The sequence below is a fragment of the Echiichthys vipera genome, assembly GCF_963691815.1.
Source record: "Echiichthys vipera genome assembly, chromosome: 14".
NCBI lineage: Eukaryota > Metazoa > Chordata > Actinopteri > Perciformes > Trachinidae > Echiichthys > Echiichthys vipera.
The window spans coordinates 19073187-19096104 of NC_139839.1; the positions used below are offsets into that span (position 1 = coordinate 19073187).

At 40.2% G+C, this 22918-nt stretch overlaps 1 protein-coding gene across 10 annotated transcripts in view; it reads right to left on the bottom strand.

Moving 5' to 3' along the window:
* The window catches only part of msi2b (musashi RNA-binding protein 2b), a 251582-nt gene that overhangs the window by 165793 nt on the left and 62871 nt on the right, over window positions 1-22918 (bottom strand). For all 10 annotated transcript variants that reach the window (XM_083927062.1, XM_083927054.1, XM_083927058.1 and 7 more), the window contains exon 6: window positions 4716-4808. In XM_083927062.1, coding sequence (XP_083783188.1) covers window positions 4716-4808 — 93 coding nt within the window. The remainder of the gene's footprint in view (window positions 1-4715; window positions 4809-22918) is intronic.

The window sequence follows — 22918 nt, forward strand, 5'->3', positions numbered from 1 at the left end:
ATTAAGGCTGTTTGTTTTTACATGGAATACATGAAAATATCTAACGTTTATTAGGGCCTAAGAAGACTTGGGAAGGTATGTGAAATGATTTCATACAGTATTTATAGACGACCACACTGTTCTTTTTGTGCCATTTACAAAATCTAAGGGCACACAAAATGTCAGCCGTGGTATTAGATTACCAGAGTCCAAGAACAAATTTCATGCAGTAACCAAGGAATCTTTTTGTGATGCTTTTATAATTTCCTCTTATCTGCTTCCTCTCAGTGACAGTATGAGAGAAGTATGCAGACTCTGGCCTGACCAGAGGTGAAACACGACAGGGGCAACATGCTGCTGCTGCAGGCTGGTCTCTTCTCTGTGCTAGGACAATAATCACTGTCCATTAACACGTCATCACTCTTCTTTCCTATTCTGAGACCCCTCATATCTTAGGACTCTGCTTTGCTTGTCTAAGTAGTGACCTTTGTGCTGCCACCTTTATCCCTGCTGAGCCCAGTGGCAGTGAACTGGTTAAGTTCCTCCTCATCCTCCTCCCTTTCAGCTCCACCTTCAGCATCTGGCTCTGGACCAGTGGAGCATGAGAACCAGGACAGCCTGGACATAAAGGGGTGATTGTGGCAGCCCAGTGACATGGAAGCAAGTTGCTCTGATTAAACTAAAAGTGAGCTTCAGGCTTGCACTGCAAAGCCCAGCCAATGGACATGAGTGCAGAAACTGAGTCAGTGAGCAGGAGTTTTCTCAGCTTAGCCCAATAAGGGCTCTATGAGATGCACTCAAAAGCTGATTACAATAAACCAATGAGGAAGCATTAGACACCCCGGCTAATTATGCCTTTAACTGCTTTTTCATGCCTGGGCAGGGCTCTGCTGGTACGTCAGATCCAAATTTATAAAGCGTCATCACACCAACTCCCATCTTTAATCAAGGGCTTTTCTCAGGAGAACATTTTGGAGTGGTAGGTGTTTTGTTAACAGGTGTTGCATTTATTGGAAAATCGACTAGCCTACAAAAAAATGCTTAAGAAATCAACACAACATGCAACACATTGAATATTTCCACAAAACACTGGTGTGGCCTGCTGAAAATAATTTGACCTTATAAAGCCTTCACCTTATATGAAACGATTGATGTGTGTGGATCCTCAGACTAGTACAAAAGTAAAACTAACAAAACCAGCACATCTTCCAAACCGAAAACTGGAGACCTCCTGGGTACTGCCCAGGTGCCCTTGAGCAAGGCAGCACAGCCAATAACTGCTTGGGGCTCCTGTCCATGGGCAGCCCCCTCGCTCTGACATCTCTCCATAAATGTATGTGTATTGGTCCTGCTTGTATGTGGGTTGTATCAGGGTTGTGTATGTAATGTGTTTAATAACAACAGAGTGAATCTTTTTTTTATTTCGCCTTGAGTAAACTAATAAAAGGTATGCTATTTTTCTATCTTAGCTGCTCCTGATCTTTGACCTTGGAGCAAGCACAGTCTCTAAAGGAGTCAAAGTACATAGAAAATTATACAGACCTCACGGATGAAATCATTAAAAAAAATTCATGGGTGTCTGCTTGTTATGCAAAGCACTACAAAGCCAGGACATTCAATGTATTAAAAATACTTAAATGATACTGCAAACATAACACAATTATAAGATAAAAATGGCAACAAAATGGCAACCTGCAAGGCCTACTGTACATGAGGAAAAAACAAAAATGGGATGTCTAAGGGCTAATATTGTCTTCCCTTACAATGTACATGTTTGCACAATAGGACATAATAGCAAACACAGTACATTGATTCATTCGACTTTATTGCAAGACAGAAATAGCAGCAGCCTCCAGTTAAGAGTCCTTGAATATAAAGGGGGACCAGGCAGTGCTGATAAGATTGTCTCATTTGGCTTGCAGGGCTAAGGTGCAGTGTGCTGTCTGAGAAAAAAAAAAGCAGGATGTGGCTACTATTAGGCAGGTAATGGGATCCATCTGAGATGCATTAGAATCAGTCAAACAGAACCACACTTCAGTTCCATTCAAATGACTGTCACAATCATTCCAAATGCACACCTTCAGCATATACTGTAGGCGACAAAGAGGGGGAAAAAAGGTGGCTGTGGAGGAGGTCCTCTGATCTTGTGCCAGGTCTCGGGCATGTGCTCTTTCCTAATGGTGACGGCTGGGAGAGTGGCTGTGAGACGGATGTGCATGAGAGCTGTCAGCCTCTCCCCATAACAAATGCCACCTCTCCACCCTGACAGAATGGAGACAGAAGGGAGGGACAGAGGCGGGAGGGATGGGAGGTGTGGAGGTTACAGACAGAACCTGTGACCCAATTGTGGCCACACCAGCTGTTTCCCCTCCATTGCCTCCCAACCACCGCCATCTCTGTGGACCACATCCTGCTAATTGGCCTTTGCTGCCTCGCACACACACAAACACACCCCCACACACACTGCAAAATAATATCAGGGAAATGGCTTGTTCCCAGTGAAGAAGAACATTTGACAGTGCCTTAAGCTGTAGTTGCATGATGATTGATAAGTGCTTCAAAACATACTTCCCAGAAATATAAATTACTAGCTGCCCTGCGACCATGCGGACTAATGTCCCCCTTGACATGCACATGGGCAGACAGACAGACAGACAGACTAACTGACAAAGTGACACACATACTGCCACCAAGAATCTATGGAGAAGAAACTGAATTAATTGGTTTTCCCTTCTGTGGATAAGTCCTCAGAGTGGTGTGTATGTGGAGATAATGGTAGGTCGCAGTGACAGGCAGGTTATTTAATAAATCCTGGGATATGTAAGGCAGAACGGAAGGACACACACAACAGAGAGAGAATGATACTTCTTTTTGCTCTGTATCATGTCTGCCATAGCCCACAATATCTACTCTGATTTCAAACTCAAACCTGCTCTCACACACACACACACACACACACACACACACACACACACACACACACACACACACACACACACACACACACACACACACACACACACACACACACACACACACACACACACACACACACACACACACACACACACACACACACACACACACGCACACACGCACACACACACACCCCTAATCATGCACCCACATAAATACACTTAATCGCTGACACACTCACGCATGGCGAGAGCAGTACTGCAGATACATCCAAGCATGCACAAGTAGGCTATAAAAGCACACACAGAAACATGCACAAGATCTTGCTCAATCAGTCTGATTTGTTTGTTTCCTCCTAAGCATTTGAGGATTCCTCAAGGAGGAAAAAACTTTGTATAATCAAGTCAATTATGTCATTCAATCAAGTCGAAAATCATTTGGAGCCCTTTCTCAGATCCATTGATTGCAAAGTTGCGCTGAATGTGTGCTCGCTGTGTTGTATTGTGCAAATAAGCCATCTTTATTTGGAACGGCAGACCAGGCCATGGTGAGGTCTCTAATGCCACTTCCACAGATAAAGAGCAAAACAAAGTCCTTCACCTTGCTCGCTTTCAGTCAAGAGAATAGCAGAGGGCTTTATAGGGGAGAGATGGTTGCTGACAGTATAGTCTCCAAACAAAAACAAAAAATAACACTTTCTATTAATTTACAACTGCTATTTTATCTCTTTCAGGACATGGTACATTATGTGCGCATGAAAAATCCATCCTCAGTGAAATTGTTTAAACTCAAGGTCAAGTGCTGATGTTACAGGGACTGTATCAGCTGAAGGTGACCTTGGCTGATGTGGAATATGACATGAGGGAAAGGGATCTCCGCTCACTGTGGGGACATTATCTGTGAAATGCTTCCACTGTATCAAACCTTATTTGTGAGTGTGTGTGTGTGTGTGTGTGTGTGTGTGTGTGTGTGTGTGTGTGTGTGTGTGTGTGTGTGTGTGTGTGTGTGTGTGTGTGTGTGTGTGTGTGTGTGTGTGTGTGTGTGTGTGTGTGTGTGCAGTATGCATGTCCTTGTATGAAAGGGTTTGCATATATGCCTCACTCTGCCGAGGGTATTGGTCACGAGAACAGCATGCAGAAACTGCTGCAGCAGACAGGAACAAACAGCTGAATATGAGAGTCTGCTGAATGAACTGGCTGTGTTTTTCTTTCACAACACATCGGAACAGTGTTGCCACAATATCAAAACCCTGACTTTGATTCCCTTATATTTATATGTACCATGTTACATTTGTTTCCAATGTAATACTACCATAGATTAAAAAAAAACACACACTTGTTTTTTGTTTTTTTGCAGAGTGAAATTTGGTCATAGTAGCTGGTTGTCATTGCTTGTTAGCTCTGTGAGCAAAATGCATGTTGTTGGCCTGGCATGGGGGCTGTGCGGAGCTATTGCCATACCTTTAGTTGTTTGCTTGTCACAATAGAGTTTTTTTTTTTTTACTGTCAAGGAAGGAGCCGAACTAGTGCCAATGGCTCCTTTTAAAGCTCAAATTCCTGATAACAAATTGGAGTGCTAGCCATGTGGTCTGATTCACTATGACACTGTTGCAGACAGGGGGTGCTGCACACTGATTGTGTAATTATCAAATTAACATCTTTCACTCTTAATGATATGAATTTCATTTGTTGAAATAACGTAGCATCCAACAACACAGCATGCAGGGGAATCAAAGAGTGCTGAATTGTTGGTTATTGTGGCAACAATATGCAGGGTAATAATTATATATATATATATATAAAAAAAAAAAATTGTCTTACCTTCCCAAACTGTTCAAAATACTGCTTCACATCTTCCACTACTGTATTGGCCGACAAGCCACCCACAAATATTTTCTTTGTTCTTGTGACCATCTGGAAAGAAAAGGGGCGAGAGGAGAGGATTAGGGATGAGGCTTCAAATGCATTGCCCAACACCTTTAATGAGGCTTCAAACACAGTGAGTGAGCAGCACCTGGGATGGGGACGATTCAAAGGAGTGAGGACACATTGTTGCTAAATAGTCATGAACCGATTCACACAATTACAGTAGGTTTCAAAAACACTTTCATATTATAGCAAGGTCAAACATGCTGAAGGGGAAAAAAAGACTACTGGCTAAACAAAGCAGTTCTGTGAATTTCCCTCGCAATGACATTTCAAATTGATGCTCTAATCAAAACAGACAGTCACCAAATAAAAGTCCTCCATTTCATCTATAAAAGTTTCTGTTTATCTTTGCAGCACTAAAAAGAAGAGGGAAAAAACTGAATTAATTTACGGACTTTCAAAAAAACAATTAATGAGTGCTGGAAGATGGAATCAGAGTGCATTAAAGCCTCATTTAGTTTCAAACAGCAAGAATATTAAGGATTATTACCCAAGGCATCAAAAAGGGCATGAACATCTGCTGCTGAGAGTACATGCTAAATTTAGGATGGCAATTTCTCAGAGAAATACTGTAACACTTCAATGCCAGCGTCAGTGTAAAATGTGTGAGGGAGTATTTCTTTTTTGCACAAGATTAAAAATCCACCAGAATTTCTGAAATGGTAACAGCAGTCTTATTCTAAACTCTGAAACATCTGGTCAGAAGAGGTGGTGATTTCCCTCACTGAAACCAGACGATTTACATTTCAGTTGTAAATAACACTTTGTATTACCATGACATTTGATTTTGGACAAAATAAACAATATTGGAAAGCCTATCCTTACTGTCTCCTAATACTCAACAAATCTATACTACAGATTGAGAATTTGCTGATATAATGTGGCATATAATGATTTTTGATACACTGCTCTGTAATCTTTCTGGCAAACAAAAGAAAGGAGCAAAAAAGGCAGCAGAGAAAATCACAGCTCTGATCTCCCTCAGCTCGCCATAATCAAACAAAAGTAAATGGCCGGGGCAGGATAAACATACTCCAGAGATGCACAGCAAACTATCAGGAAGGTTGAAAGAGTCTACCTTGATCCAAATGCTGACCGAAACACTTTCAATCTATGAAAGAGGCTTAACACTGAGAAAAAAAGAAGCAACATTCAGCTCGAGCTGAAGTAACCATCTGTCAAGTGCTTTCCAGGTGCACACAGTCTCACAGGCACATAGCCTGCACATATGCACACAGCCTCCCACACATGGACCCACTCTTATTACAGTTTTTTTTTCCCTTCTGTGATTTTTTAATTTGTTTCTTATTGTATTACATTGTTTTACCGCAAAGTCCAATCAAGTCAACTTTGGTTAAAAAAAAAAAAAGAAAAATGAAAAACGTATTTATTTCCGTGGTCTACATTTATTAAGTGGTCTACAGTTATAATTCCAGTTTAAGAGAAAATAGCTCCGCACACAGCATGTACTTAAGGCCTAGAGGTGAAGGAAACAGCAAGATAAACACTCGATCAAACAAAGTAACCCCTAGTTGAGAGACCCTACATTCAATTTGTAAAAATATAAGCATCAGTCTTTTATCTCACTGAGCAATGTATTTCGCTCAGCACTGAAAATGTACAATGGGCCAGTATGTATTGTAATTAGCGACAACAATCAGGTGTGAAAAACAGACTTAACCGTCTCAGACAATCCATATATGTGCAAATATCATTACAAAAATACCACTGAGCACTAGGGTTGCACAATAAATATTTGTATTTTATTTTAGTTGAAAGAGTATCAATGAAAATCTTCACTGGAAATGTGCATTCAATGTTCAATTTGGAATAATTCGTACACTTTGATTGTCCAAAGTGATACAGTTATTGCGATATTCAACAACTTTATGACATTATGCATATTTTCCTCATATTGTGCCGCCCTCGTTACCATAGTAGTGATCGCCTCATAGCACAGCTGACGAAGCACAGCTGACGAAGCACACCTGAGGCAGTCAGCAGGCAGCCTTTAGTGAAGAAAGCAGTGCAAGTCTGACAATGTAAAGTGGGTCTGCAGCTCTAAAATGGTCCGTGTACAGAGACATGAATTCTGGTTTTCTTTAGGATGTTTTTCTTTTAGCTCTCAATTAAGCTCATGGAAGATTAGTTGTCTTTCAACTTCACAATATTTGACTGATTCTAGTGCACACGCAAAATATCAACTGAGCGGCTTAGGGTTATACACTGGCCAAGAACAAGCAGCTGCACACCCCCCCTCCCCCTCCACCCCCCTCGCGCCTCCACTTCCACCCAACAGCATGCCTCAGGCCTCAGAGGTTATCAGCCTGGGATGCTGCCGCTGGCAACCCCAAGCCAGACAGCTGCTGATAAACTGGCTATGTGACTATTTATCAACATCACTCACTTTTATCATTGCCAATCTAGGTAGAAAAATATAAACAAGTCAATGTTCATCTCTGCTTGCCTCTCTACATCAGCATGTTTGTCCTGCTTCCCTTCTGGGCCACCCAGTCCCAGGTCATTTTTCGGCCTTGTCCCATCAGGCGCAAGCCAGTCAAGTTTTCAGCCTTGTCTTTATACTTTGACATGTCTGCCCAATAGCTGATGGGATTGCTTGAGTCCCGATACAACACAATTACTTTCTCTATTTTTCTCTCCGTGACAACAGACAAGTCACATTGCTTTATATTGTGTCCCTCAATGCTTATGGCTATACCATTTGTTGCAAAAAGGTTATTAATGTTGGTCACATCTTTATGGATGTTTAATGCATGTCAACGAACACAAAATGTATCAGCTATTCCATGACCACTTAAAGAACTGCCGTTTTTTTCCCCCGCATGTAAATATGCAGCAAGTGCAATAACTAAATGACCAAGCTGATTGGAGGGTATTGTATTTAATTTGACACTGACTCATTTTACATTATAACGAATGCATTTTCTTTTTAACCAAATAACACACTACGCGATAATAAATACTAACAGAAAATTCCCTTCACTGCATTTACAGAAACATTAGTTCTGATCATTTGGGTCTGGCTGGTGTAGTTTTTCAAAGTCTTTTTCAACAACATTTCATTTCAAGCTGACAGATTCAAAAATGAACCACTCTTCAACCCAGTTTTTCCTTTAACCCACTTTCAAACATTCGGTTATTTTTGCACATCCCTAAGAGACAGTAAGGAGAGTTATGAGCATGCATGAAATGGGTGCATGTGTGCTTACACATGAATGTGTTTCTAATTTCTTGAGTGTGTGAGGCTGCGCGTGTGAATGTCTGCAACAATTACTGCCCTAGTGCATTACCATGGTAATAGAAGGCATGCCACAGATACATACAGAGAGGCAGGCAAATATGTAAAAAGCTTCTTATCGACACCTGTTAGCAGCTTCGAGCAATGACGGACAGAACAAAATGACAAAGTTTATACCTTATAAACAGCATGACCTTTTCTATGAGGTCGTCAAAGAAAAAGCTACAGGAGTCTTTCTCATAATGCCCGTCACTTAAAGGAATAATTCACCCATTTGCATTAAGCTTTGTATCGTTAGAAATCCAGTCATATTTTTGAATGGTTGTGCATCATTCCCTCATTTTCCCCTAAGATGGGATAGAGTTGCTTCAACCTCTAACACTTCCTGCTTCAAATGCCATCAAAATCGTCATTTTGGAGAGACGGGCTCTGATGAAACTGCAAGCACTAGTGCATCATTTCTTATACCTGCCTATAGTAGGTGGGACCCACTAACGCAACAGACCTATTACAAATCAGTCGGTGGTACTTCACTTGCCAAAACTAACACTCGCGATCTTACTTGGAAGCTAAGCTAAGCTAAGCTAAGAGAACGGGCGCTGTGAAGAGACTAACGACAACAGCGAAAGGTACTCAGTTTGATATGGAAGAAGGGGATTTCGAAGATCTGGTGCTCGAATCAGATGTTCGTGGCTATAAGCAATATAGCGACGAGCAGCTGAAGCTGATGAGGGGAATGGGAGGCATCTAATGCATCTTCTACAGGCAAGTATTCCTTTAAGTACTGAGGGCTAGCTCTAAACCATTTTAATATTTCCAGAAGTTAGTTAACACTATCTGTACCATCTTAATTTTAATAAAAGCACAACTCTAACTGACAACATCTGTCTTCGACTTCAATGCATCACATTCTGTTTGTTAGAAAATTGAAGGCAGAAATAATTATTCCTTGGGTAAGTAACAATGTGTAAAGTACCTAAGCCATTGTCAGTCCACATAAAAAAAAAACAATTCAGGTCACGTAAATACTGTCCGGAGAGTGCTTAAAACTAACTGCTTTGTCCATACACCTTAATAATAATATCCTACTCATGGCCTGCAGCATACACACACACAGTGAGACACTCTAAGCAGTTGCTGACATCACATAGAGGAGCAAGGAAGGATGTGGAGAATAGCCTAGTGGCAACACAAATCTGACACCTAGTAAATCCCCTGAGCTATTTAAAACATCCATACCCATCACAAAAAAATATACAAGCGTTTTACTGCATACTTTATTCCTTTTATCAAAGAAAGATTTACTGTTCTGTTCTGACACCCTGCCGAGCTCAGGACCTGAGAATGGCTGTCTTTGTATGTGCCAGAGTGGGACGCCACAGTGCAGGAAATTGTATCCCGAAATGTCGCAGTCTCATTAAGATGTTAAGTCTGAGGTGCAGTCAAATGCCCAAGTCTGATGTTCATGAGGAATTTTCAGATTCTTGTTTTTTTTCTTGTTTAATTTTCAATCTGCCATATCCTTTTTGGTATGGTGTGCAGGCGGGGACAAGTGCTTTTAAGTGGAACACTCAGCCAGACAGGTGTCAGTAATGGTCAAGTAAGGACAAAAAATGAAGTTGCCAATAATGTAAATGACCAAGAAACAAGTGACATTCAACCTTTTTATCATCCGTAAACTTAAATATGTACATTTTCAAGTGACTTTAAAAGGTGACTTTTTTGGCAAACCTTCATCGAAAGTGACAAGCCCAACAGAGCAAAAATGGGACATATCATTTTAGGCCATGCCAGGCAGATAGTAATCAAAGCCACTCAAGACCAGGCTGGTTAACTTTGATGACCCTGATCAATTGTCGGATTTGTCAGTGTCTAATTCTGTATTTCCTCTTTTCCTTAATAAGCGTAAAAATGCACCTCATTGCAAATCCTTCATAACACTGTGCCCGTGGTTTAAGTGTGCTATAAAAGTGAGTGCTGAGGATGTTGAAAAAGATAAGCCTGTAGCATACAACGTTATTATTGTTTGTGAAAATGTTTAGGACTTCTACCTGTGGCAAACAAAATTCAAAGAGCCTCTGTGTCACACCTACAAAAAGCTATTAGTGTTTTGAACATGCATGCAGAACAGAGACAGCAAAGACGAAGCGTGAATGTTATTAACTCCCCAAGTGGGATATGAGAGAAGATGAATATATTGGGAAACAATATCACTATCTTTTTTAAAGTGAGAACGAGGCAGGCAGAGTGTAAAAAAAAAAAAGTGTAACATATTTATGCAAATGTTGAAATTTTACACAGACACTCCAGCTCTCATGCTCCAGGTATGTTGTTGTCTTTTTAGATACATTCAAAAAGGAATGGCAATGATAGATGGATCAAAGTTGTAAAGTGACACCATTTATGCTGAGAGGAGGACGGAAATGTATTCACCTTTTTCTATGCCTTTTTTTCTCAAATGAAACTCACATGTCCTTCAGATCTTCAATGTGGGTGAAGGTTTATTTTAACTACTGTATGCCTTATGATGAAGGCTGCTTTCACACATTTCTGTGTTCATTATATTCAAATTCAAAAATATTTCTCAGCAGCGCCAGACTAATTTGTAAATGTCTATTAGACTGGAACATCTCAGTTCATTTTGCTATTTTTCAAAGGGTGCCTCTGGACAAAATTAGATAGACCTACAAACAATCAGAGCAACGAAATGTGACCTACAACCGGTAGTAGGTGGTGCTTGGTCCTTTATGAAGCAGAAAGAAAATGTCTGCCTGGCCAAAAGCTTTCTCAAATTACAGCTTAGCAGCACACTGACATGTGTTTCATATGAACTAGACAAGTAATAATACAGTAACTGAATCTTGATTAATATTTTATTTTCTTTCTGATTCCTGTAAGCCTGGCATGTTGAGCTGGATGGACCTGCAAACTAGACTCAATTGAATAGACCTGTAACCAATCAGAGCAGCGAATGATGACGCTCCTCTGTGATTGGCCTGGCAAGGTTCTGGTAGGCTGGAAATCTGTCTGAATGTGAGGGGTGCCAGGAAAATCTGCCAGAGCAAATAACACATGATCTCCCCACATTCATCAAAATTACCATCAGGATTGCAAAATTTTGCATCTCCTCAATTTTTAAATTTAGCGGGATATTTATTTAGGCAGCAGATGTAAATGAGCCCAGCCCCGGCTCATCTGATTTGCATAAAGTGCCTGTTTTGACGTGTGTTGCACATGTCTGGAAAGCAGTGGAGCACAAAACTAAAGGTTTCTGCTGTTGAATTTGGAATATTGAGTGAAGAAAAGACACTTTTGGAACTTCAAGTGCGTATTCATCCCACAAAAGGGATGCTATCCATATTAGAAATATTAGTTCATTATCTAAATGTCATTACCTTAGCAAAAAAGATCAGCAATGGACTGGAAAAAGTCAAGAAACTTTTCTTAAAAAATATCAAATAATAACAGTTTACTTAAAAAGTAGCTGTCACCTGCTGCTTCAATCACATCACGCTGGACCGGAGCTGCTGTGAGCCATTAAAGTCAGTAAAAACATATTCAAGCGGGAGGTCACAGAGGGAAATGGAGAGATAAAGCTGTGTGAAAAATAACAGGTTGTTGCAATGTCTCTTCTTGTGTTATGGTGCGGAATGGAGAGCGGCACCAAAGTAACTACATGCATCTTCTCATTTTAATTTATATTTCTCTGTCCATCTGTCATCTCTCTCACTTGGGTGTACAATAAAGCAGTGGCACAGATTTTGGACCTGCTTTTCCCGGACGTCAAATTTCAGACTATAATTTCTTTTGCAGCAGTGGTCAGTCTGCGGTGATGAATCAGACACAATGGCTATTGTATGAATTTCCTTTTCCTCCCCCTATAAATTATATCTCTGAACAGGAACGCCCTAAAATGCATATTGCATGAGACCCAAGCACAAAAGTTTCATCCGTGCTGCTTTTCTTCCGTTTTACCTGTGCAAATCCTTGAGACACATTTTGCTTCTATAAAAAGGCAGCAAATCCTCAATATCCAATTTTACAATGATCAATACATTTATTTTAATAATTTCCAAGGCATTGTTATAGTTAGGATGAGTGGTTCTAAATATAAAGCATGATTTACTAATGTTAAAGTGTGATGTTAGAAGATCAAGAAACCCTATATAAACAGCTGCAATGAAAAGCTTGGATCTAGTGACATTTGGCCCCATGTGTTCATGTGGAAATAGTTCAGATAATGTAGTTTCTACGTCCAATAATGATAAACCTGTGTGTGCTTGCTGAGCTGATTTCTTATATAAAAGATCAAAGATCAATAGCATTTATTTTGTGATATTGTTGCTTTCTTTCTCTTTTCAAATATAATGCCAATATAATGACTATTTCTAAATTTTCAACTAACAACACCAAGATGTTGCTGCTAAGTACTTAAAAATGAACATCTTTAAAAATGTAAACTGTAAATGAAATTGTTATAAGAGCTGAAGATTCACAAATCAGAATTCTCTTGCAATAACCTTTATAGATGCTGCTTTATCATGACATATAAAAGTGAGCGTAGTATCAGTTAAGTTGACACTTCTACCTTGCTCCCATTGCTCTTACCTCAACTCTTTCTTTATGCTCTCAGCAAAGCTTCCAAACCTTTTCATTCTGTCGTATTCCTCATTAACTGAGTGTTTCTGACTGCAATTTTTTTGTTTGTGGATCTTTCAGTCACCCGTTCCCTTCAACACGCACACACACACGCACACACGCACGCACGCACGCACACGCACACATGCACATGCACCACATCCATACTATTCTCCGAGCCAGTTCTCAGGCAGGTCGCTGAGATCACACATCCAGCTATGATTACAAGGTGTAAGCCTTTATCATGGCCCCCACCTCTCACACATAGCTCACAAACAGCTGTAAACACAGAGCCCCAGACAGGGAGGAAGCGGACAGGGGATTTCAATGTCATTTCTCATACCTAAAAATAATGGGACTGATAGAAAAAAGCCATCGCACTTTGTTGCATAAGCCACAATTGTTATCGTTCTAGCAAGGAGATATAATTACTGGCATTCAGATCCCGTCTGTGGCCTCGTTCATAAGCAACCAGAAAGCACCAGAAAGCATCTGTCAATGCAATGTAGTATGATCAAAGGCCCAGACGTTGTGCAGGCACGATACGCACACGCTAACAAACACAAACACACACACAGGGAAAACATGGTCAGTCCAGATAAACACTGCCTCTGCTCATTTGCATCACTAGAGATGACTCACAAAGAGAAAACACAGTCAATAAACAACAAACAACAGCACAATCACTTTTGCTTAGGAGGGCGTTCTGCACACGATAGAAAACAGGAGCAAAGCACCGGATAGTAAAACAGGATTAGATCATCAGTGAGAGAAGGCTGAGCAATTAGCAGCATTGGGGTGTTTGTCCAGCTACAAGTTGAGGATGAGGGGCACTATCTGGTCCAGTTCCACTCTCCTGTATGTCCTTTTAAAAAGTGGTCCAATCTCAGCTCTAGTGTGCATAAATAGATCTGTAATTGCTTATTACAATACAATTAGGGCAAAGGAGATGAGAGAAGGAAAGATGCTTAGTGCAAATGTGGAGTGACAGGCCCAAGCACCCAGAACCAGGATTACAGCGGCCATTTGCGCATGGATAGAAAATGAGCGCGATAAGAAAGAGAGACAAAGAAGGAGAAAGGGAGAGAGAGAGAGACAGGAAGAAGGAGTTGGGGGTGGGGAAAGGGCTGTCAAGCACAGATCAGAAGCTAATGACAACTCTGGCTTCAACTTGCACAGACGTCTTTGAAGCCCGGCTCTGATCAGAGCTGTGATTGCCACCGCTGCAGGGCCACTACTCCTATATTAACCTACACTAACAGCTACTCAGTGAAAGTCACAGGCTCTTTCAAAAACGGACTTCTGCTAGAGCTGGCCATCTGTGGCATGGCCCTGTGAGACAGCCAAGATGTGAGTAAGGGACACACATGCAAAGGGACACTGTTTGCATATGGCCTTGCTATAACAGTGACAGTCAGGCTGAACATGGGGCCGGTTAGAGCTGATTAGCTGCACTTCCCTCCTCAACCCACTACAGTTATGAAGATTGATAGAAGCAGCTTAGAGCTGATTATAGGGCCCTGGAGATGCATGGGCCCATACCCAAACAGCACATTCACACTGCATTCACAATGAGCACAGCATGCGATCACTAGGCACAAGCCAGGCATTAAGCAAACGTTACAGCAATAAGAGGCATATAAGAGAAATGGACAATGCCAGAAGTGCTCTTAAGAGCTTTTTGGGAAATATGAATATTATGCTAATTAGATGCTTGCTTGTGGCCAAATCTGGGACATTTGAGCAAGCACGTGATGAACCTTTAACAAATTTCCAAGACAATATATTGTGAAGATGACTGAATATCTGAATCTCACTCCAGGGTTATGAGACACAGCACGCCTTCATGTAGCTGTGGAGGTCTATTTAGCATGCAGAACACTGAAATAAATCTCGTTTTGACGTGCTTTGAAATACAAAACTAAAATAGTGGGATTCCATAATACTGTTTAATGCTACAAACACCTGGGAGTCGCTCATGTCCCACTAAAATAGGACATTTCTACAGAGTTCTTGTAGGGAAAAATGATATCCACAGTATTCTAGGTTAATGTCACAAAAATGTTATTGAGTAAAAAAAAAAAAAAAAAATCACTGTCTATTTGTCAAAAACTTTTTCAAGTCTCTTTCACAGTTCCATATGTAAAATGGCAGTAGGAGTTTTTGAACACCAGTATTGCTATGGAGCAATACTGGTTTCACGATATTTCGATCTACACGAGAAGAGTAGCAAGGTACTCGCAAAGGAAGAAAAGAATAAGACTTCTAACCAGTTAAGGATGTAGGATTTTGACAATTTTACTGGAATTGCAACATGAATTTGTGCAAAATCCAAATCACACCACAAAGTATTGTGGTGCTTTGTATTAAGTTGTATTCTACAGACTTAAGAACTTTGAGTGGTCCTAAATCCTTGCGAAAAAAATTACACCATGATCTTTTTAATATCATTTTCAACAAAAAATGAGAATGATGCAAAAAGGATCAGGAATCATATCGCAATTGCATTATCAGTCAAAATAATCGTAATTAGACACTTTCCTCGGCCCTAAGATCCCCCAACCCCAAGAAAACATGCGATGCATATAGGGTGAGAAAACATGAGAAAAAGCGACGTAACTTGTATGTTAGTAGTACAAACGTCAGTATTAGCTTTCATTTTTGGTTCCATGTTTTATTTATTTTTTTACATAAAACTGTTTTGTCTAGTATATAATTATATAAACCAAACATGGAGCTCATGAACTAATCCTGCTGACCCTCTGCAGAGGGCTGAGCAGTTTTCATGCAATGATTGACTCACTGATATAGTTTGATCCTCCCTTCAGTCCACCATGGCAAATCGAGGAGGCACAGTCAGGACCCTGCACTCACTTTTAACAGCTATATTTGGGATTGGGCTCTGTTCTTTACACTATAGCTCCTCCCATTCTACTTTGAGTCTCTGCTGCCCTCTCTCTGTCTTTCAACTTGCACCAGGTTGCAGATCCTCCAGCTTTGTTGTGTATGCTTATAACAAAATCAGGTCAAGTTCATTGAATTTGTATAGCCCGGTTTCAACTGCAGTGTATTATTGGTCTTTAAAACCATGCCTGGCTCAAGCTTATCAAGAAGACAAGAAGAAGGTAGACTTAAAGAGTGCATTAAACACACAGTTTTATGTGCACTGTATAAGGAAAGCCGTTGAAGTTAAAAAAAAAAATCCTCAGCACCATCAAATGTTTTCAACCAGGAATACCAAATGTGAAATCTGGTTTTATATAAATTGGATTTAACGCAACTTTACACAGCCTTAGTAAGTATTTTTTTCCTTTAAATTGAAATCTCTTTCCACAAATATGGTACATACATAATATATAAAGTAAAAAATATGGTGGTTTCTGAGACGAGATTGAGTACTACAACACTGACCGGGGCTACTCACACAGCTCCACCTACTGGAATTGCTCGCATGCGGCATTAAGAGCTTGCAAGAACTATGCTATCAATAAGCAGCATTTTCCTCATCAATGTGCGGTCTCTGGCTAACAAAAGGAATGAACTTTAGCTGCGGCTCATCACTCATATATTATGGACATCACGTTTTTCACGGAAAACATGGTAACAACAGCGGCATTCCTGATAGCGCCACTGAGCTAAAGGGATGCTACGTCCTCCGGTCTTATTCCCATGAGGGAGCTGATAAAGCTTGCACCTACTGGGGATATTCGGGGGCCAAAGAGTAACTGTTTTTGGTCCGAGGCTGTCGGGCTATGCACAATGTTGAATCCTGTTGTGCAACACAAACATTTTTTTAAGTAAATAATCTCTCAGCCTCAGCTGTTTGAGTGTCAGTCTTTCCAATATGTTAATGTTCTTGCATGACCCTTGACACTGATACCAAATATTAATTTTTGTAACAAGACCCCAGTCTTCGCACTGACAGTGCTACAGGGGAAAACAAATGGGATTTTAACTTCCAATTACAATAATGGCTTTTTGTGACAGGTCCTCCAACTACGTACCTTACACCCCACCCTGCACCTCTCCCTTTATATCTCTATCTCGCTCTCTTTCTCTCTCTACACCACACACACACACACACGTTGTAGGAAAATAATGCAGCTTATCATTCTGGAACCTTCTGGAAAACGTGGTCATGTGAGTGACAGGATAACAAAAGGAGGAGGAGATAAAGATGAGAGGGTAAGGCCACATAAAAGCAGGAATACCCTAGTTTCTCACATAGCACACAGATGCAGCTGAAGGTAAAACTGGCATGCTCCATTGTTTGACTCAATTTACCTCTTTAATCCTCTCACTGTCACCAATCTATATTTTTGGTAGTGCCGAACCAACCGAGCAATGATAATACGAATTGTTTTGCCAAACGATGTAATAAGCAAAAATGTGTATTTCTTACAACAGCAGCCAAATGTCTTTCTTTAAACTATACTCTCATTGTTGAAAATATGAAAAGCAATAAGTTAGTAAGAGAAAAAATCAAAATGACAGCGTGATCCACTTTTGGAGAACATTTGCTCATCACTACAGTTTTCTAAAGAGGTCTGGGTTTCTTCAGCTTATTCTACATCTTACATCCTAATATGGTCCGATAAGTGCACATTGCATATTCAATCATTACAATGGTAACAAAAGTGATGCATAATCAACACATATTTTTATAACAGCTACTGTCAGATGAATGAAGTCCTCCCGTTTTAGTTGACGAAATCTCACACCCATCTAACATTGAAAGAGTATGACAGCTGCGTTTCCATTCGGATTTCTTTCACACCATGTTCTGGCCTTTCTTTTTACTTAAGATTCATGAGGCCAGAACACCCTGCTCGTCGAAATATTGACATTGTAAACTTGTCCCTCTCATTGAATTCCTTCAGGACTGCTCTTTCACCAGCTTCACACCAGGTTGCCAGGGGACCGAAAGCTTTACCCTAAACACAAGACTCTAAATAATAAAATAAACTGTTCCGTGTATTTGAGAGAGATGTAATTAATGCTAGTGCTCAAATAATTATTCTAGTAGTTCTCTATTCTAACAGTAGATTGACAGAAAATTAATCTGTAACTCTTTTGATAATCCAGTCACTTTTCAAGCTAAAACATTTGGTGGTACCAGCTTCTTAAATGTGATTTTCTCTTTTATATCTTTATAAACGGAATATCTCTGGGTTTTGAACTGTCAGGCAACACAAGCGAGTTGAATGTCACCTTGGGCTCTGTGAAACTTTGAGGGTTACTTTTCAAAATTCTCTATCATCTTAGAGACAAAGATTGATTGATTGATTGATGAATCGATTAGTTGGGAAAATAACTGGCAAATTAATCAGTTATGAAAATAATCATTAATCGCAGCCCTAATTAATTATGTAACCATGTAAATGGTTTAAGCGGAATTTTTCACACTGGCAGTGGCAGCATTGTTGTCTAAATATGCAGCCACATATGACTAACTGAATGCAACCTTGTTAATCATTTATAAGTAAAACAAACTCCAGGCAACTGCCAAGATGATGGAAACAAAATTCATTCTACTACAAAGTTAATTATGCGCTTCATTGTGTTCCAAAAATAAACTCTAAGTGTGCATCATTATGCATGACTACCAAGGTCATCAGGCATTCAGTATCTTCAGAAACATGAATCCAACTTGCCGTTACTGGCGTCTTGGGTGCTACGCATTTGGCTGTTTACCTCCAGGACAGGAATGTCAGATTTCTTCCCCGGTTAGGATTCTGAGTTGACTTTCATCTGTCACATTTTAATGGGCAATCGGAGTTGGTTTTTCTGTTTATCATTTCACTTTATATCTACTGGCTATTTGGGCCATCTGTTTTGGCCAACTGAATCACATACAATTATTTTATATAACTTCCTATATTTATTATGCATATTTAAAGGGGACTTATTATGCCTTTTCTTATTTTCTGTCATATATACAGTATAATGAAAAACAATGTTGGGCGTTCATATTAAATGTGGCAAAAACTTCAAATAATGAGGTAAACGTACGCAAAAAAGTATTCCTTGTGAGAAAAAACATCCCAACCTCCTAAATGCTCCATTTCCAGCTGTTTTTTCTACTCTTGGCTCAAGCTTACAGCGCAGGATTTCTTTATAAGGTCATCTTCTCCACGCACATTACTGCAGTGTTCCCATAACATACACTGCTTCGTGTAGCTACATGCTAATGTTGGTTGCAAATGTTAATTTCTCCCCAATTTTGGATCACATTTCCGCTGGAACATGTCTAGTTGTGTAGTATTTAGTTAAGAACCCAATTTTTCACCGTAGAAGTTTACTTTACTTTAGCTATACACATTACAGTCATCCCTAGGCTACAATGACTTTAGCTAGTAATAACTTAACCAATGTATAATACATATACAAATCGATGCTTGCCTTTAAGTAAAGTGTGCCTAAATAACTCTACTCCTACGTCACCCACCACCCACAACCACCCTGAACCTCTGTTTTAATGTACCCTTAATATACACACTTCATACAAAACAATTACGCCTTTACAAGAACCAGCATGAATAACCAGAGAGCTCTGTGAGAAAAAAACAAGACAAGTAGTAGTGAATGATAACATTATTGTCATCACGAAATAATAACCATGATATCACTTAGGCTGAACCTTCATATATATAAGCATTATAAAATAGATCATTCATTTCATTTTTACAGTAAAAACTAATTTCTGTCTGGAAGTCTGCAGCTCAACAGTGCTCCCAGGACTGTATTTCGTTGTTGTGGTCTGTCAGCACTTTTTTGACAGTGTTTTTAGTCACTCCAGACAATGGTTGTGGTCCACTTAATTGATGTAATTAATGTTCATCATGTTGAGTGTTTGCTGAACGACTTTTAAACCCCGAACCTCTCGGCTCCTCTCAGGAGGGGAATTGGGCAAGCATGAAGCACTCGAGTTTTTTGTCATGCTTCACAGGAACCTAGAAATGAGTGGAATAATTCTCAGCTCTTAAGCATGCTCAGAAGAGCTCAGCAACGGGGCTCAACTAAGTCATTCTCCATGGTGTGGATAGCTCCCAGGCAATCCTGACCAGCCAGCGTCCAGTTACCTGGACACACATCCACTCACCCCACAATACACAATCATTTAGTGGAAGATGATGCATGGTAGAGCAGGCACAATGATCCTGACTAGATGTCATGTAAAAGGTGACTGTTTACACTCTGTCGCACTGTGTGTGTGTGTGTGTGTGTGTGTGTGTGTGTGTGTGTGTGTGTGTGTGTGTGTGTGTGTGTGTGTGTGTGTGTGGTGATGCTGCAATGCCTTGTACTGTGCTTGATGCACCTCTGTAATGCTGTCTGGAGGTGATTGGAGTGAAGCACAAGAGGAGGAGATATAGAAAAGCTGAGAGGAGGAGAAGGGAGTAAAATCACACTGTGTGTGGTAGAAGATATTTTGTTCTCGAATTATATAAACTGCTTGTGGCTAGTGGAGGCCTCAGCTGTGGCGAAAATAGGCCCCAACTGCCTCACTCCTTAACAATCTACTCCACATCTCCAAATCTTCCATCTCTGCCCCTGAGCGGTGGCAAAAACAAAGAAAAACCTCCTGCTCTCCACTCTTTGTCTGTATTTCATTTCCTCTGAGGAAGAGGGCTCTCTTAAAATATTCAGCCACTTTAAAGTGGCATGTCACACTGACCAGGCTATTTTCTTTGATGAGCTCTAGTCCTAATCCTTCAATGATACATCTTCTTCTAACTCCATCACTCATGTGAGGTACCCTACACAATAGTTATTGGTTGAAGAATCTGTGGGTGGGATTGCTGGGTTTCCAAACAGCTCTTACACATCAGGAGTATAAATGAAGCTGTGTGATACTATGGTCAAATGGATTTCGGCACACACACAGTTAACATGCTGCTGGGCCACAATCTGAGCCCCAAGCCTTGGCTCGGCCCACCTGCCCCACCTACAGTGTAATTCACTCTCCAGCTAAAGCTGGGTAGTAGGCCTGACCCCCACAGCTCTGGCCGTCACTTACTGCTGACCTCCAGCAAGGTTCCAATGAAACATGTCCATTGAGTGGTGAGCAGAACAAACTGCCTCACCTGGCTCCCGCTGACAGCTCAGCATTTTAAAGAACAGTAACGGATCAACACCGGTTGATAACCGCACCACAGCCGGGGCCGCCTTGCCTCTGGCCTGAGAAATGCACTACAGGAAGAGCCTACACTGTGAAGCCATTTTAAATCTTACCATAGTATAATTAAAACATTTTCTAACAAGTAAACGTTATAGGGCTTGAGCAATTTTTTTATGGAAAATGTAAAAACACCCAAGAAGTTGCTCTGCTGCTTCACATTGCCTCTGCTAAAAGGAGGTATTTCTTTTAATCATTTTTACACAGTTCTATGTAGTTTTTAACCTACTAGATGTGTGCACGCTGCTTCTACGGTCAGTGTAGCAGCTTTAGTTGATTATAATGGACACACTCTGCCGCGGGCCTGTGCCGTCTGTGCCCCATGTATTCTAAGTCCTAGCGTGGCTCTCCTTTCTTCATCTTTTAGTTGTAGGCCCTTCTCACACTAGGCATTTGCCATAAACTGGAAGCAGCTGGCCGTTCTTATAAAAGGAGACCCTTTTAAATAACCAGGAAACAATTCAAAATATTGGAAAAATAGAGCTTTGAATAGGTGTAGTGACTTTGTGATAAAATATTTAAGATACATGCATAATTCAACTACTGAAACATGAAAACATACTGCTTCTCTGTGCATGAATTTAAAAAGAAGTTAACACTGACATTTGATAAAGAATAAGAAAGGAAGCAAATATCATATGAACAACCGGCTATCATAATCAACAACATTCTGAGTGATATGCAAACAGATATTGTTGTTGGGGTGAAAAACAAATGAATTTCCTTGAGTCACTTCATTAGTGTAGTTTTTAATTTTCAAGAATTAACAAGCTTCAACTAAGAATATTACAAAAATAGAAACAAAGTTTAGTTTTTGAAGGAACAACACAGTTATTAAAATGCTACAGTGTATTATTTCTACAGAGTTGAGGTCCAGTAATATTTAAACAAATGAGTATAAAGCCCAATTTTACAGGGTCATAAAAGCTTATTAGAGCATTAGCCCAGAGTCCCTCTGATCTTTTGCTCTTTTTCTACTTGCTTTTCCAATTCAGTGAGAAAAAATTAGCCTTTTTGTCCTGCAAATATTTTGACCTTTATAAAATGGAGCCAGCGAAACCGCAACAACTTCTTAAGATTCCACTATTCTTATTTCTGAATACACTGTTTCTTTGTCACCCCTTTCTCTCCCTGTCTGTGCTCGCTCAGCTGTGCAGTGCAACATCATTTACATAAACGCACGTGATTGAACACAACACAGCAAACCGAAGGACCCAGGCAGACTAATAACCGTCCATTCTGCATTTGACAGCACACTCTCCGTCAGGTGAAAGTCTGGTGGTGGTTTAGTGTCTGATTCGGTTTGTACTCACAAAACAGCAACACCACCGTCAACAATTCAGAGCGTGAGAAATAGGAGGTACGGAGAGAGTGTGTCAGATTAGAGTCCATTGCAGTCTCACGCTCACTGCAGGAGATTTGGCCTAGGGCCATGTTCCAGATTTGGGGGAGTTCCAGGTGTTACTCAGCAGAGCTATCCAGTTTATCAATCACAAGTCAGGTTTGTGCTCTTGCTTCTCTCACTGCGAGCAAAACAAATTTAAATACAATCACAGATAACGAATACCCAGCACAAGCAGTACCAGAAAGGGCTAAAATGGAAAGTGGCTGGTAAACTGTCATATGTTAGCTATGTGTTAGCAGTGCTTTTAGACTCTAATAAATAATATCTGATTTGATGTTTTGCTTTATTATATATCCATTGCTTACATAAAAAACACATCCTGAGGTTCTGGGCAGTGCTGCTAAAAAAGGACAGACTTATACAGAATGAATTGGCTATCATCTTTTAAAAAAAATAATCTCATGTCTCTTTCACAACTTCAAACTGGCTCATTTACTGAATTTCATTTCCAAAGGAGTCTATTTAATGAATTTCATTTCCTTGTGCATAAGAAATGTGATTATAAATGTGAAATTCATTACATATTATTACATTACTGTCAGGTGGCAGGAGATGTATATGTTAACCCATTCATTGTGAAACTGACATTTCTGCAAATTACAGTGATAGTGGTATAT